At 46.6% G+C, this 15,458-nt stretch overlaps 1 protein-coding gene across 1 annotated transcript in view; it reads right to left on the bottom strand.

Annotated features, from left to right (window-relative positions):
* Positions 1-14,550, bottom strand: part of LAG3 (lymphocyte activating 3) — a 38,281-nt gene extending 23,731 nt beyond the window's left edge. The window contains exons 1-3 of the mRNA XM_089661721.1: positions 14,194-14,550; positions 3,493-3,625; positions 1,301-1,509 (exon numbers count right to left, since the gene is read on the bottom strand). Of these exons, the coding sequence (XP_089517847.1) occupies positions 1,301-1,509; positions 3,493-3,625; positions 14,194-14,242 (391 nt within the window). The 5' untranslated portion in view covers positions 14,243-14,550. The remainder of the gene's footprint in view (positions 1-1,300; positions 1,510-3,492; positions 3,626-14,193) is intronic.
* Between the last annotated feature and the right edge of the window lie 908 nt (positions 14,551-15,458).

The raw sequence follows: 15,458 nt of genomic DNA, 5'->3' as shown, positions 1-15,458 counted from the left end.
TTTGAAAAAAAAGCAAACAATATTTTTGACTATTTGCTATAAAACATGTCCAGTGAAAATTTTTTATTTTGTAGTAAATTTAGGCTAAAATGTATTCTGCTCCGTGTCTTTGCTAAAAAAAAAATCACAATACGTGTAAATTAATTGGTTTATCTGAAAGTTAGAGCAACAATTTAGAAAAAAAAAAATATTTTTGACTTTTTGCTGTAAAAAGTGCAGTAAAAAATTTTTAAAAATGTAAATTTCGTCATAAATTTAGGCCAAAATGTATTCTGCTACATGTCTTTGCTAAAAAAAAAAATCACAATATGTGTAAATTAATTGCTTTATGTGAAAGTTATAGCGACAATTTTGAAAAAAACAAACAAACAATATTTTTGACTTTTTGCTCTAAAACATGTCCAATGAAAACATTTTATTTCGTCATAAATTTAGGCCAAAATGTATTCTGCTCCGTGTCTTTGCTACAAAAAGAAAATCACAATACGTGTAAATTAATTGGTTTATCTGAAAGTTAGAGCAACAATTTAGAAAAAAAATATATATTTTTGACTTTTTGCTGTAAAATGTGCAGTAAAAAAATAAAAAAATTAAAATTAAAAAAATCAAATTACGTTATAAATTTAGGCCAACATTTTTTGGCCTAAATTTATGCCAAAATTCGATTTTTTTAATTTTCATTACTGGATATGTTTAATAGCAAAAAGTCAAAAATATCGTTTTTTTTTTTTTCAAAATCGTCGCTATAAATCTATGCAAAATTTTATTTTTTTAAAATTTTTATTACTGGACATGTTTAATAGCAAAAACTCAAAAATATTGTTTTTTTTCTCAAAATTTTATTTTTTTTTTATAGTGCAAAAAATAAAAAACGCACAGGCGATCAAACACAACCGAAAGAAAGCTCAATTCGTAGGAAAAAAAGAACGTAAATTTTGTTTGGGTGCAGCGTTGCATGACCGTCAGTTAAAGTAGTGCAACGCCGTGACGCAAAAAAATGGCCTGGTCGGGAAGGGGGGGGGGGGTAAATCCTCAGGAGGGCAAGTGCTTAACCATGATGCTTTAAGCCACGCCCAATATTGAACTCAACCTAGCCACACCCTCTTCAGCGCAGTGCACACCGTCCCGTTTTGTCAAGTTCCAGCATTGGGAGGAATGTCCATACCGCTCGTGAACCCTGATTACCTCTACGGGATTCATTCTTCCTTCTCCGAGGACGGCACAAGAAAGGAAACATGAAAAGATTATATTTTGTTGACTTTCTTGATCGAACGTTTTATTGAAGTAGATAAGGACTCACCTTTCATGGTCCTCAGGATCACAGTGCACACTTGTCTGCTGTCACCATAGCGGGCTGTTCCTTGATATATCCCAGCATCCCCCTCGTTCACATTTTTTAACTGCAGGGAAAACACTCCACTCTGGATGGCAGATTGAGGGACCGCAGCCCGAGAAATGGCAGATCGAACTGTGTATGGGATGCCGCCGGGAGTCACCCTGATCACGGTTCTGATTCCAGAAAGAAAAAAAAAAATTATTAGTGCCACTCAGTTCGTGTTGAATCTGTGAGAATAGAAAATGGACGTTTTACCGATCGACTTCTGTACAACCAGCCTCTTGGGAAATTTCTGTGTGATCAGCACCGCCGGCCGTAGCCAACGGCGCTGATCAGTGTATTCTGATGGCGGGTAACACTTCCCACTCAGCAGGATTGATTCAGCAGGTTGAACACAAGAATGACTTGATTCCCCCATCCACATGAGACATTTGGTTGAACGGAAAAAAAAAAAGAATCATTTATGAGCAGTTTTAGACATACAGGGTTAGTTTCAGTGCTGCCTGGGATGACTAGATGCTCTGAGGGCAATAAATCTACACTACTAAGATAGCTGAAGATCATTTCTCTTTACTGTACAAGTACCTCCTGTACATTTAACATCAGCTCATCTCGGGGTGGGGGGGTCTCAGAAAATAGATGGAGGAACTCCAAACCAGGACCCCCTAAAACACCCCCCACATACACACATACCCCCTCCTGACTGCATCAAATAGTGGGTGTGGTCAAATTTCAGTGAGAGGGTCATAAAGGGGCATTAAATACCAGGAGTGCATTATGTACAGAGTGCAGAGTTTGGGGGTGTGCTGTACACAGAGTGCAGAGTTCAGGGATGTGCTCTACACATGGAGTGCAGTGTTCAGGGGTGCGCTACACACAGAGTGCAGAGTTCAGGGATGCACTACACGCGGAGTGCACAGTTCAGGAGTGGGCTACACACAGAGTGCAGAGTTCAGAGGTGGGCTACACACAGAGTGCAGAGTTCAGGGGTGCTCTACACACAGAGTGCAGAGAGCAGAGTTCAGAGGTGCGCTACACACAGAGTGCAGAGTTCAGGGGTGCTCTACACACAGAGTGCAGAGTTCAGGGGTGCGCTACACACAGAGTGCAGTGTTCAGAGGTGTGCTACACACAGAGAGCAGAGTTCAGGGGTGCGCTACACACAGAGTGCAGAGTTCAGGGGTGCGCTACACACAGAGTGCAGTGTTCAGAGGTGTGCTACACACAGAGAGCAGAGTTCAGGGGTGCACTACACACAGAGTGCAGAGCGCAGAGTTCAGAGGTGCGCTACACACAGAGTGCAGAGTTCAGGGGTGCGCTACAGACAGAGCGCAGAGTTCAGGGGTGCGCCACACACAGAGTGCAGTGTTCAGGGGTGCGCTACACACAGAGTGCAGTGTTCAGAGGTGTGCTACACACAGAGAGCAGAGTTCAGGGGTGCGCTACACACAGAGTGCAGAGCGCAGAGTTCAGAGGTGTGCTACACACAGAGTGCAGAGTTCAGGGGTTGGCTACACACAGAGTGCAGAGTTCAGGGGTGGGCTACACACAGAGTGCAGAGTTCAGGGGTGGGCTACACACAGAGTGCAGAGTTCAGGGGTGCGCTACACACAGAGTGCAGAGTTCAGAGGTGTGCTACACACAGAGTGCAGAGTTCAGGGGTGCGCTACACACAGAGTGCAGAGTTCAGGGGTGGGCTACACACAGAGTGCAGAGTTCAGGGGTGCGCTACATACAGAGTGCAGAGTTCAGGGGTGCGCTACACAGTGCCAATGTCACCAGCATCCTCTGCCATTCTTAGAGATGGATATGGGTTATCTCTTCACATGCACACAGATTGTCTATAATAGATTTGCCTTAAGAGCCCCCCTAATGGGGCCCCTTTACACCTTAGGCCCTGTAATTGCTATGGCTATTGATACCCCACAGTGAGGCACAATTACTTGTGTGGGGAGGAGGATCCAGTTTAGGTTCCTAGGGGCCTATGTGGCTGGTACTCGGGAGAGGGTGGACTAGACACACACATCTTTTTTCAGCTTCTTTCTCTATACTCGTTCTTTGAACCATTTTATAATTCGTTGGGGTTAAGCAGACACAACAGAAAGCAGAAATCCAGCTGAACAGAGTTTGCCAGGTTAATAGAAGCCGTCCCTCACCTGTTATATCTCGTCCAGTGTACGGAGGTTGCTGGGAATTTAGAATGATGTCCCGCTTCCAGCAAATCCCGTTTCATGTGACATGGCAGAGTGACCGTCCCACCCAGGACTCCGATGATACTCTCGGCGGAAACTGCAAATGGACACACAGAATGATATCAACACCATAACAGAGCGTACATAATATGGTCTATAACCCTGGTACCCAACCTGAGGCCTGAGGGCTCTTTGCTGCTTGCCATGCAGCCCTTGTGATGGCAGGTTGCCTACATTAGGTGGTAAGGCAGTCAGCTGGCCCAGGCTGGGGAAGGGGTTAACTGTCTGTTCTCCATTCCCAGGCTTTTCTTGGACCTAGCCTACCTGCCCTATGATATATTCTATATTGCCAAAAGTATTGGGCCATCCCTCCAAACCATGTGTTTCAGGTGTTCCAATCTCCTCCATGGCCATAGGAGGTTGCCTACATTAGGCGGCAAGGCAGTCGGCTGGCTCAGGCTGGGGAAGGGGTTAACTGTCTGTTCTCCATTCCCAGGCTTTTCTTGGACCCAGCCTACCTACCCTATGATATATACACTATATTGCCAAAAGTATTGGGCCAGCCCTCCAAATCATTGGATTCAGGTGTTCCAATCATCTCCATGGCCACAGGAGGTTGCCTACATTAGGCAGTAAGGCAATTGGCTGGCCCAGGGGTTAACTGTCTGTTCTCCATTCCCAGGCTTTTCTTGGACCCAGCCTACCTACCCTATAATATATACACTATATTGCCAAAAGTATTGGGCCAGCCCTCCAAATCATTGGATTCAGGTGTTCCAATCATCTCCATGGCCTCAGGAGATTGCCTACATTAGGCGGTAAGGCAGTCGGCTGGCCCAGGCTGGGGAAGGGGTTAACTGTCTGTTCTCCATTCCCAGGCTTTTCCTGGACCCAGCCTACCTGCCCTATGATATATACACTATACTGCCAAAAGTATTGGGCCAGCCCTCCAAATCATTGGATTTAGGTGTTCCAATCACCTCCATGGCCATAGGAGGTTGCCTACATTAGGCGGTAAGGCAGTTTTCTGGCCCAGGCTGGGAAAGGGGTTAACTGTCTGTTCTCCATTCCCAGGCTTTTCTTGGACCCAGCCTACCTGCCCTATGATATATTCTATATTGCCAAAAGTATTGGGCCAGCCCTCCAAATCGTGTGTTTCAGGTGTTCCAATCTCCTCCATGGCCATAGGAGGTTGCCTACATTAGGCGGCAAGGCAGTCGGCTGGCTCAGGCTGGGGAAGGGGTTAACTGTCTGTTCTCCATTCCCAGGCTTTTCTTGGACCCAGCCTACCTACCCTATGATATATACACTATATTGCCAAAAGTATTGGGCCAGCCCTCCAAATCATTGGATTCAGGTGTTCCAATCATCTCCATGGCCACAGGAGGTTGCCTACATTAGGCAGTAAGGCAATTGGCTGGCCCAGGGGTTAACTGTCTGTTCTCCATTCCCAGGCTTTTCTTGGACCCAGCCTACCTACCCTATAATATATACGCTATATTGCCAAAAGTATTGGGCCAGCCCTCCAAATCATTGGATTCAGGTGTTCCAATCATCTCCATGGCCTCAGGAGATTGCCTACATTAGGCGGCAAGACAGTCGGCTGGCCCAGGCTGGGGAAGGGGTTAACTGTCTGTTCTCCATTCCCAGGCTTTTCTTGGACCTAGCCTACCTGCCCTATGATATATTCTATATTGCCAAAAGTATTGGGCCAGCCCTCCAAATCATGTGTTTCAGGTGTTCCAATCTCCTCCATGGGCATAGGAGGTTGCCTACATTAGGCGGTAAGGCAGTCAGATGGCCCAGGCTGGGGAAGGGGTTAACTGTCTGTTCTCCATTCCCAGGCTTTTCTTGGACCCAGCCTACCTACCCTATGATATATACACTATATTGCCAAAAGTATTGGGCCAGCCCTCCAAATCATTGGATTCAGGTGTTCCAATCTCCTCCATGGCCATAGGAGGTTGCCTACATTAGGCGGTAAGGCAGTCGGCTGCCCAGACGTGGGAAGGGGTTAACTGTCTGTTCTCCATTCCCGGGCTTTTCTTGGACCCAGCCTACCTGCCATATGATATATACACTATATTGCCTAAAAGTATTGGGCCAGCCCTCCAAATCATTGGATTCAGGTGTTCCAATCATCTCCATGGCCACACGAGGTTGCCTACATTAGGCGGTAAGGCAGTTGGCTGGCCCAGGCTGGGGAAGGGGTTAACTGTCTGTTCTCCATTCCCAGGCTTTTCTTGGACCCAGTCTACCTGCCCTATGATATATACACTATATTGCCAAAAGTATTGGGCCAGTTCTCCAAATCATTGGATTCAGGTGTTCCAATCATCTCCATGGCCATAGGAGGTTGCCTACATTAGGTGGTAAGGCAGTCGACTGGCCCAGACTGGGGAAGGGGTTAACTGTCTGTTCTCCATTCCCAGACTTTTCTTGGACCCAGCTTACCTGCCCTATGACATATACACTATATTACCAAAAGTATTGGGATAGCCCTCCAAATCATTGGATTCAGGTGTTCCAATCACGTCCATGGCCATAAGAGGTTGCCTACATTAGGCGGTAAGGCAGTCGGCTGGCCCAGACTGGGGAAGGGGTTAACTGTCTGTTCCCCATTCCCGGGCTTAGTTTGGACCCAGCCTACCTGCCCTATGATATATACATTACATTGCCATAGAATTGGGCCAGCCCTCCAAATCATTGGATTCAGGTGTTCCAATCCCCTCCATGGACACAGGTGTATAAAATCAAGCCCCTAGGCATGCAGACTCTTCTACAAACATTTGTGAAAGAATGGGTCACTCTCAGGAGCTCAATCCTTTTGGCAATATAGTGTATATATGGGGAGAAGGCTGGTCATGCGGGCCCATGCTTTACCAGAATGCCATGATTCCATGGAGCTATGCAGGGGCAATGTTGCGCCCTGCAGTCCACCCGAAGATACCGGAGAACACCACATTATGGACAATGCCAGAGATGGATTAACACCTTGTTGAGGTAGCCCTGGGCCAACTGGTTAGTGAGTTAGGGAATGATACCTGTTACTGTTCATGTTGGACTATGCTGCAAATCGTTAACTAAACGTTGTACCAACTGCTATAATCCGGGTCTGAAGGTACTTTAAAGGGGTGCATGATGGTTGCTGGAATATGAAAGTGGGCCAGTAAAGCACAACTGGGGCATGAAGCAAGTCTGTTACAAAGGGCTAACTCAGAGTCAGGAGTGGAAGAAGTAACCAAGGACTGGTGCAAGGTGAAGAGCAGCCTGTCCTGGTACCTGGGTAAGGTGTCCACCAGTAGCAAGGGGGTCGGTGCTCTGACTCCCTCACCATTGGTCGTTTTCCCATAGCAACCATAACCAAACCCGCAATACAGAGACACCAGCCACACCGCATGATACGGGAGGAAAGGAGGAGTTACTACATGAGGTCTGCACAAATGCACAGCAGAACCCCATTTTTAGGTGGCAGAAGTATGCTGGACGGGTCAAGAAGGCATAGGTCCCTCGTAAATGCAACAACCAGGGGCGGACTGACCATTCAAGCACTCAGGCACTGTTCGAGGGCCCGAGGTCAGTAGGGGGCCCCATGAGATGCCCCTGGTACATTTCATTGGCTTTTTCATAGACTTTTTTGGGTATGGGCAAGGACACAGGGGCCCCATGATCCCCTATTGCACAGGGGCCCCATGAGTTGTCAGTCCGCCCCTGGCAACAACTCACAGTTAAGGTGTGTAGTAACATGGGACAACATGTTCTACGAGAACCCAGAAAACCATCGCACACAGTGCACTGCTCATCCCTAAGTTGGAGCTCCACCATTGGGTGGATTTCATCTGAACGCGGCTTTGCCTGGTCATGGGCATTGGTGTGCATGCGCATAGACTAAAAGTACCCCATGTGGAGTGTGAGCGGCCCCGCCCACAACCTGGCATCGTCTGTCCTCTTGCAACATGGCATAGTTGGTGCAGCTCATCCAGATCCTCAACCCTCCCTACAATTGGCCCCCATTTAGGGCAGCACAGTGGCTTAATGGTTAGCACTTCCACCTGGCAGCACTAGGGCCGCCGGTTTCAAATCCCAACCACAGCACCAGCTGCCTGGAGTTTGCATGTTCTCCCTTTTGATTCGATTTAGATTTTTCTTCCGTTCACTCACTCTGCATTTTGTGAATTGCTAAAAATAAACAACTAAAATATATATTTATGAAAGCATTCTTACTTTACAGCGTTTCTTCCAGGGGCGGACTGACCATTTGGAAACTCGGGCACAGTAGGGGGCCCCATGAGCTGCCCCTGGTACCTTTTTCATAGGCTTCTTTGAGTTTGGGCAAAGACACAGGGGCCCCATGATCCCCTATTGCCTGGGGGCCCCATGAGTTGTCAGTCCACCCCTGGTTTCTTCTCATCTGCCTATAACTTTTGGGCCCTTTGGGGATGTTAGGGGGTCACAGCTGAGGGCCCCTAAACCTTGTAGCTTGACAACCACTGGTCTATGACATCGACACCCTGAGCACTGATCATCTTCCCCTGGAAATTCCTTTATCGCCATATTAGATTTATTTCTTATATTATGTATAATTATGTATTAAGTGTGCATTTAGGGTCCAGTACACGGTGATTTTCTTGTTATTTATTATTATTTATTCATTTTTCTGTTGGTTGAACCAGGGGCGGACTGACAACTCATGGGGCCCCCGGGCAATAGGGGATCATGGGGCCCCTGTGTCCTTGCCCAAACTCAAAAAAGCCTATGAAAAAGGTACCGGGGGCATCTCATGGGGCCCCCTACTGACCCCGGGCCCTCGGGCAGTGCCCGAGTTTCCAAATGGTCAGTCCACCCCTGGGTTGAACTCAATGGACTCTTGTCTCTCTTTACCCTTAGTATGTACAGTAGCTATGTAGTAAATGTTTTATGTTTTAAAGGTGACACTTGTCAAATTATAGATTGTTAGGTAAACAGGCTTCACTCAACAATATTATATGTGGTCATCTTTCCACTGGACAGTTCATTTCTTTTTTTTTTTTTTTAATAATATTTTAAATTCACAAAAGTTTTTATAGCACGAGTGTTTTTTTTTTTATGTTTTCATATTTCTTATGTGTTACAGTTTTATTTAAGTATATATTGTTAGTAGTATATTGGTAGTAGTATTATATTATTATACAGGAATTCTATAGCGCCAATAGTTTTCTCAGCACTTTACAATATAAAGGGAGACAATACAGTTCAATACAAGAGGGATAGGAGGGCCCTGATCCTTGGAGCTTACAATCTAGGAGGGAGGGGCTAGTGGTATAAAAGGTAGTAACTGTGGGGGATGGACTGGTAGGAGGAGTAGAAGATTCCATTATTAGCTGAGGGCAGGATAGGCTTCCCTGAAGAAATAGGTTTTCAGAGGACGCCTAAAAGTGAGCAGAGTAGGCGATAGTCTGGTAAATTGGGGTAGAGAGTTCCAGAGGATGGGGGAAGCTCTGGTATATTATCATTAGTACCCAGTGTATTATTTATTTAGCACCATCAGGCACGTTAAAGAATAAAGGGAGACAGTAACCATTACAATGCAATTCAACACAAGAGGGTTAGGAGGACCCTGCTCTTGGTAGCCTACAATCTACATCAGGGGCAGTGGTGGACTGACCATTTGGGCACTCAGGCACTGCCCAAGGGCCTGGGGTCAGTAGGGGGCCCCATGAGATGCCCCTGGTACCTTTCATAGGCTTTTGTGGGTGTGGTTTGAGTGTGGGTGAGGACACAGGGGCTCCATGATTTCCTATTGCCCGGGGCCCCATGAGTTGTCAGTCTGCCCCGATCAGGGGTCTCCAGATTTTCAAAATAAAGGGCCAGTTTACTACCCATCAAACTTTAGGAGGGCTGAGCTGTGGCCAGTGGTAGTAGAAAATTCCCTGGCATCAGTGGGAGTAAACAATGCCATAGGCTTCATGGTCAGTGGGACTAAAGAAAATTACATCATTGGTGTCAGTTGGAGAAATGGTGCCCCATCATTTGTGGCAGTGGGAAAATTAGTTCCTAATCTCTGGTGTCAGTGGAAGGAATAGTACCTCATTTTTGGTGTCAGTGAGAGGAATAGTGCCCAGTCTTTGGTGTCAGTGAGAGGAATAGTGCCCCATCATTGGTGTCAGTGGGAGGAATAGTGCCCCATCATTGGTGTCAGTGGAAGGAATAGTGTCTTATCATTGGTATCAGTGGGAGGAATAGTGCCCCATCATTGGTATCAGTGGGAGGAATAGTGTCCCATCATTGGTGTCAGTGGGAGGAATAGTGCCCCATCAATGGTATCAGTGGAAGGAATAGTGTCCCATCATTGGTGTCAGTGGGAGGAATAGTGCCCCATCATTGGTATCAGTGGGAGGAATAGTGTCCCATCATTGGTGTCAGTGGGAGGAATAGTGCCCCATCATTGGTATCAGTGGGAGGAATAGTGCCCCATCATTGGTGTCAGTGGGAGGAATAGTGCCCCATCATTGGTGTCAGTGGGAGGAATAGTGCCCCATCATTGGTATCAGTGGGAAGAATAGTACCCCATCATTGGTATCAGTGGGAGGAATAGTGCCCAATCATTGGTGTCAGTGGGAGGAATAGTGCCTCATCATTGGTATCAGTGGGAGGAATAGTGCCTCATCATTGGTATCAATGGGAGGAATAGTGCCCCATCATTGGTATCAGTGGGGGGAATAGTGCCCCATCATTGGTGTCAGTGGGAGGAATAGTGCCCCATCATTGGTGTCAGTGAGAGGAATAGTGCCACATCATTGGTGTCAGTGAGAGGAATAGTGCCCAGTCTTTGGTGTCAGTGAGAGGAATAGTGCCCAGTCTTTGGTGTCAGTGAGAGGAATAGTGTCCAGTCTTTGGTGTCAGTGGAACGAATAATGCCTCCTATCAGTGGAAGAAATAAAGCCCAGTCTTAGGTGTCAGTGGAACAAATAGTGCCTCCTATCAGTGGAAGGAATAATGCCCAAAAGGGCCAGATAAGGGCAAGCAAAGGGCCACAGTTTGGAGATCCCTGATCTAGAGGAATGTAAAATTCAGCCCTCAAAAGTTATAATTGCTGCCTATAATATCACTATCTCCTGTCTGGTAATAATTGTTAGGTGTCTGTGAGGTGTCTATAGAGTGCATTCAAGTTGGTGAAAAAACAATATATTAGGAAAACAGATACAAGAAATAAAAGCTTTCAATAGTCACATGTAGCCAAATAACTATTACTTGCTACAAAATAGTGGTTGTACACCTGGGTGACATGCAAGACTTTGATGAGAAAGTTACCTTCAGAGAAAACAAGGGAAATCGTTAAAATAACTCCTACAGTTTAGTAAATTGATTCCAATGCATGTGGAAAGCACAGAACCTCGGGAGGACCCCAATATTATTAGGGTTGGATGGAAAAAACGCAACATGCAGTTTAAATGGACCTCAGTCCTACAGCTAGTAGTAGTCGTCACATTCAACTCGGCTTGTTCCGTAATGTTGAAGATGTTTTGTAGTTCATCCAAACTGCTTATTTGGAAGTCTTAGAAGAAGTGGTTTGGATGAGCTATGAAATGTAGCAGAAGACATCTTGTTGAATGTGACTGACTACTACTACATAAACCATAGATGAGAACCTTCATAGACACCTCAATAGGACAGCTAGTAGTAGTTAGTCCTCATTCAACTGGACATGTTCTGTAATGCTGAAGGTGTTTTGTAGCTTCTCCAAGATACAGTTCCAATGAGTAAAGAACTAAACAAGTGGCTTGGATGAGCTACAAAATGTAGCAGAAAAAGTCCAGTTGAAGTGACTCACTAGAAGATATACCATGACCTGGATAAATGAGAACCTTCATAGACACCTCAATAGGACTGCTAGTAGTAATTAGTTCTCCTTCAACTGGACGTTATTTGTAATGTTGAAGGTGTTTTGTAGTTTCTCCAAGACACTTCTACAGTTCCAATGAGTGAAGAACTGAATAAATGCCTTGTATGAGTTACGAAACATAGCAGAAGAAGTCCAGTTGAATGCGACTCACTAGAAGATATACCCTTACCTGGATAAACGAGAACATTAATAGACACCTCAATAGGACAGCTATTAGTAGTTAGTCCTCATTCAACTGGACATGTTCTGTAATGCTGAAGATGTTTTATAGGTTCTCCAAGACACAGATCCAATGAGTAAAGAACTAAACAAGTGGCTTGGATGAGCTACAAAATGTAGCAGAAAAAGTCCAGTTGAATGTGACTCACTAGAAGATATACCATGACCTGGAAAAATGAGAACCTTCATAGACAGCTCAATAGGACTGCTAGTAGTAGTTAGTCCTCATTCAACTGGATGTTTTCTGTAATGTTGAAGGTGTTTTGTAGCTTCTCCAAGACACTTCTACATTTCCAATGAGTGAAGAACTGAATAAATGCCTTGTATGAGTTACGAAACATAGCAGAAGAAGTCCAATTGAATGCGACTCACTAGGAGATATACCATGACCTGGATAAATGAGAACCTTCATAGACACCTCAATAGGACAGCTAGTAGTAGTTAGTCCTCATTCAACTGGACATTTTCTGTAATGTTGAAGGTCTTTTGTAGCTTCTCCAAGACACTTCTACAGTTCCAATGAGTGAAGAACTGAATAAATGGCTTGGATGAGTTACGAAACATAGCAGAAGTCCAGTTGGATGTCACTAACTACTATGAGATATACTACATCCTGGATAAATGAGAACCTTCAAAGACATCTCAATGGAACATTCTGCGTCCAAAAAAATGCAGTGCAAGGCCAAGCAGGTCCAACGCAGTCTTTGAACTACCATGTGCACTACTTCATTAAAGTCAATGGCCAATTGCCCAGCTAAGTCTGACATATCAGACGCAGGAAAACAACATCCTTGTGCATCAATCCTTACTGTGTCTGCAGTTGTGGACCTATTTTCTAGGGACAATCCAGGTTTTGAAAATCTGTCCATGAAATTGTTATCCATGGAAATGTCCCCAGCTTTCCAGTACTGACCCCCTGCCACACAAAGTCTTTGAAAGCAGCTTTCAAAATGTCCCAAAAATGTCTTTCAATAAACAAGTCCTGGTTTGTACTATCCTGTGGTGATGTAAGTCTAGGGCTCGGTTCTACTAATCGCTGGTGATAAATTGTGAGGAGTAGCCATGACCCCCATTACAAATCAAGTACCCCCAGTGTCTCCCCATGTACATTAAGTGCTCCCTCGCTCGGTGTCTCCCCATAATGTGTAATCTCCCCCCTCCAGAGTTTTTCCTACAATCCAACCACCCCCTAGTGTCTTCCCCTAAACTTTAAACATTCCCTAGTGTCTCCCCATAAACTTTAGGCACCATTCAAGTGTTTCCCCATAATCTTTAAGCACCACCCCAGTGTCTCCCCATAAACTTTAGACACCACCCCAGTGTCTCCCCATAAACTTTAAGCACCTCCCCCCCTCAGTGTCATCATTTCTAAGCAACCCTCCCACCCATGTCTCCTTATACACTTTAACCAACCCCCAGAATCTCCCCAAAATCTTTCAGTGTTTCCAAGATGTCTCCCAATAAACTTTAAGCACCCCCTAGTGTCTCCCTATACATTTTAAGCATTCCCCCAGTGCTTACTCCCTCCCATAAACGTTAGGTGCCCCCCAGTGCATCCCCATAATCTTTAGGTGCCCATCAAATGTCTCCCAATAAACTTCAGGCATCCCCCCCCCCACACTGTCTCCCTATAATCTTTAGGAGCCCTCCACGTGTGTCCCCATAACCTTTAAGGGCCTGCTAAGTGTCTCCCCATAATATTTAGGCTCCCCAAATGTCACCCCAGAAACTTTATGCACCCACTCTGTATCTCCCCATACATTGTAACCCCCCTGTGCCCCCCCATAAACTATAACTTCCCACCCAGCATCTCTTCATAATCTTTAAGTGCCCATCAAATGTCTCCCAACAAACTTCAGTGCCCGAGTGCTTGAATGGTCAGTCCGCCCCGGTGTATGGCCAGCCCTAAGGCTCTGTTCACACCAGCAGGGGCGGACTGACCATTTGGAAACTCGGGCACTGCCCGAGGGCCCAGGGTCAGTAGGGGGACCCATGAGATGCCCCTGGTACCTTTTTCATAGGCTTTTTTGAGTTTGGGCAAGGACACAGGGGCCCCATGATCCCCTATTGCCCGGGGGCCCCATGAGTTGTCATGCACACCAGTGCGTTTTTTAGCGCTTTCTGCAGAAACCCACTCCAGTCCATTTCACATGCTTTCCTATGGAGCATGTTCACCTCTAGGCTTTTTTGAGCCGCTGCGTTTTTTGGAAAGGGTCGGGGACTCTTTTAATAGCAAAAACGCAGCGTTTTTGCTACAATAAAGTTCAGTGGAGAAGCTGCTGAAGTGCATGGTAGTGCGTTTTTTGCCATGTTTTTTGAGTTTTTATTCTACCCAGCAAAAATAAATCAACTTAACAAAAAAAAACAGAGCTGAATAAAACGCCAAACACGGATCAACTCGGTAAAAACGCGTGTAGAAAAACACAAAATGAACTGCGAAAAGCACTGCATAGGTGTGAACGGAGCCTAAAAGAGGCAAGCATGCTGCTCCAGGGAGCACAGACAGTTCTGAGTGCAGACGCGGGTAGTGCTGAGCGTGGCCCCCACCCGTCCCTCCTCCTTACCTGTGCAGAGGGCAGACAGCAGGAAGAGAGCAGCTGGCTCCACATGCATCTTGGCTGGCCCGCCGTGGCCGCTCTCCCCCCTATATATGAGTGCGTGTCACACGTCACCTGCTGAATGTGCTGACTGTCTTCCCGCAGCAGAGAAGTGACACTCTCCTCCGCCGGAGCACAGCGACTGGAAAATCTACATCTGCTGCTCACACAGTCACTGCTGCGCAGCTCCTCTCGCTGTCTCTGCCATGGAAAATCTGAGAAAGCTGTTTACTAGATAGAGAGACGTCACCTTCCAGGGGACCGGGACCCCAGCCAGCCCCCCCCCGGGGACTACAACCCCCCCCCATCAGTGTCACCCAGCGCAAGAACAAGGCGATTTGTCTCATGTCCCACGGCTTAAGGGACCGTTCACATCTTTTGCGCTAAAACGCACCTGCTCAGCGAATCAAAAAGCGGCTTTCACACGAATCCGTTTTTTTTCTCCGATTTTGCATTAAAAAAAAAAGCAGAAGAAAAACACGTGATCGTATGTTCCTATGGAATGTTGCAGGTCGGCTGCGGTTTTTTAAAAATTGTGGTTGCTGCATTTTTGGTGCAGGTTTGATGCGGTAATAAAAAAAATGCACCAAAAACGCACATCGACGTTCAAATCAATGAAAACGCACCTGCATTGCGTTTTTGGTGCGGCTTTTGAGTCAAATGGCCTGAGAAAAATGCAAACACTAAAAATATATGCGTTTTAGCCATGCTTTTGCTACAGATTAGGAGAGATCTAGCCTGTCTGATGTGGGGGTGCAGCAAAAAATGTCAGGGGGGCAGAGGATGGGAGGTCAGCAGGGCAGATGACAGGGGTCACTGCTGAAGAGGCAGAGGACAGGGGTCAGTGCTGCTAGGGCAGAGGACAGGGGTCATTGCTGGCAAGACAGAGGACAGGGGTCATTGCTGGCAAGGCAGAGGACAGGGGTCAATGCTGGCTGGGCAGAGGACAGGGGTCATTGCTGGCAAGGCAGAGGACAGGGGTCATTGCTGGCAAGGCAGAGGACAGGGGTCAATGCTGGCTGGGCAGAGGACAGGGGTCACTGCTGGCAGGGAAGAGGACAGGGGTCACTGCTGGCAGGGAAGAGGACAGGGGTCACTGCTGAAGAGGCAGAGGACAGGGGTCACTGCTGAAGAGGCAGAGGATGGGGTTACTGCTGGCAGGGCAGAGGAAAGGGGTTAGTGCTGGTAGAGCAGAGGACAGGGGTCACTGCTGGCAGGGCTGAGGACAGGGG

This window comes from Staurois parvus, unplaced genomic scaffold (genome assembly GCF_062004578.1).
Source record: "Staurois parvus isolate SC_StPar_1 unplaced genomic scaffold, SC_StPar_1.0 ptg001376l, whole genome shotgun sequence".
Lineage (NCBI taxonomy): Eukaryota > Metazoa > Chordata > Amphibia > Anura > Ranidae > Staurois > Staurois parvus.
The sequence above is the reverse complement of the archived record's forward strand: the minus strand, read 5'-3'. Positions and strand labels throughout refer to the sequence as shown.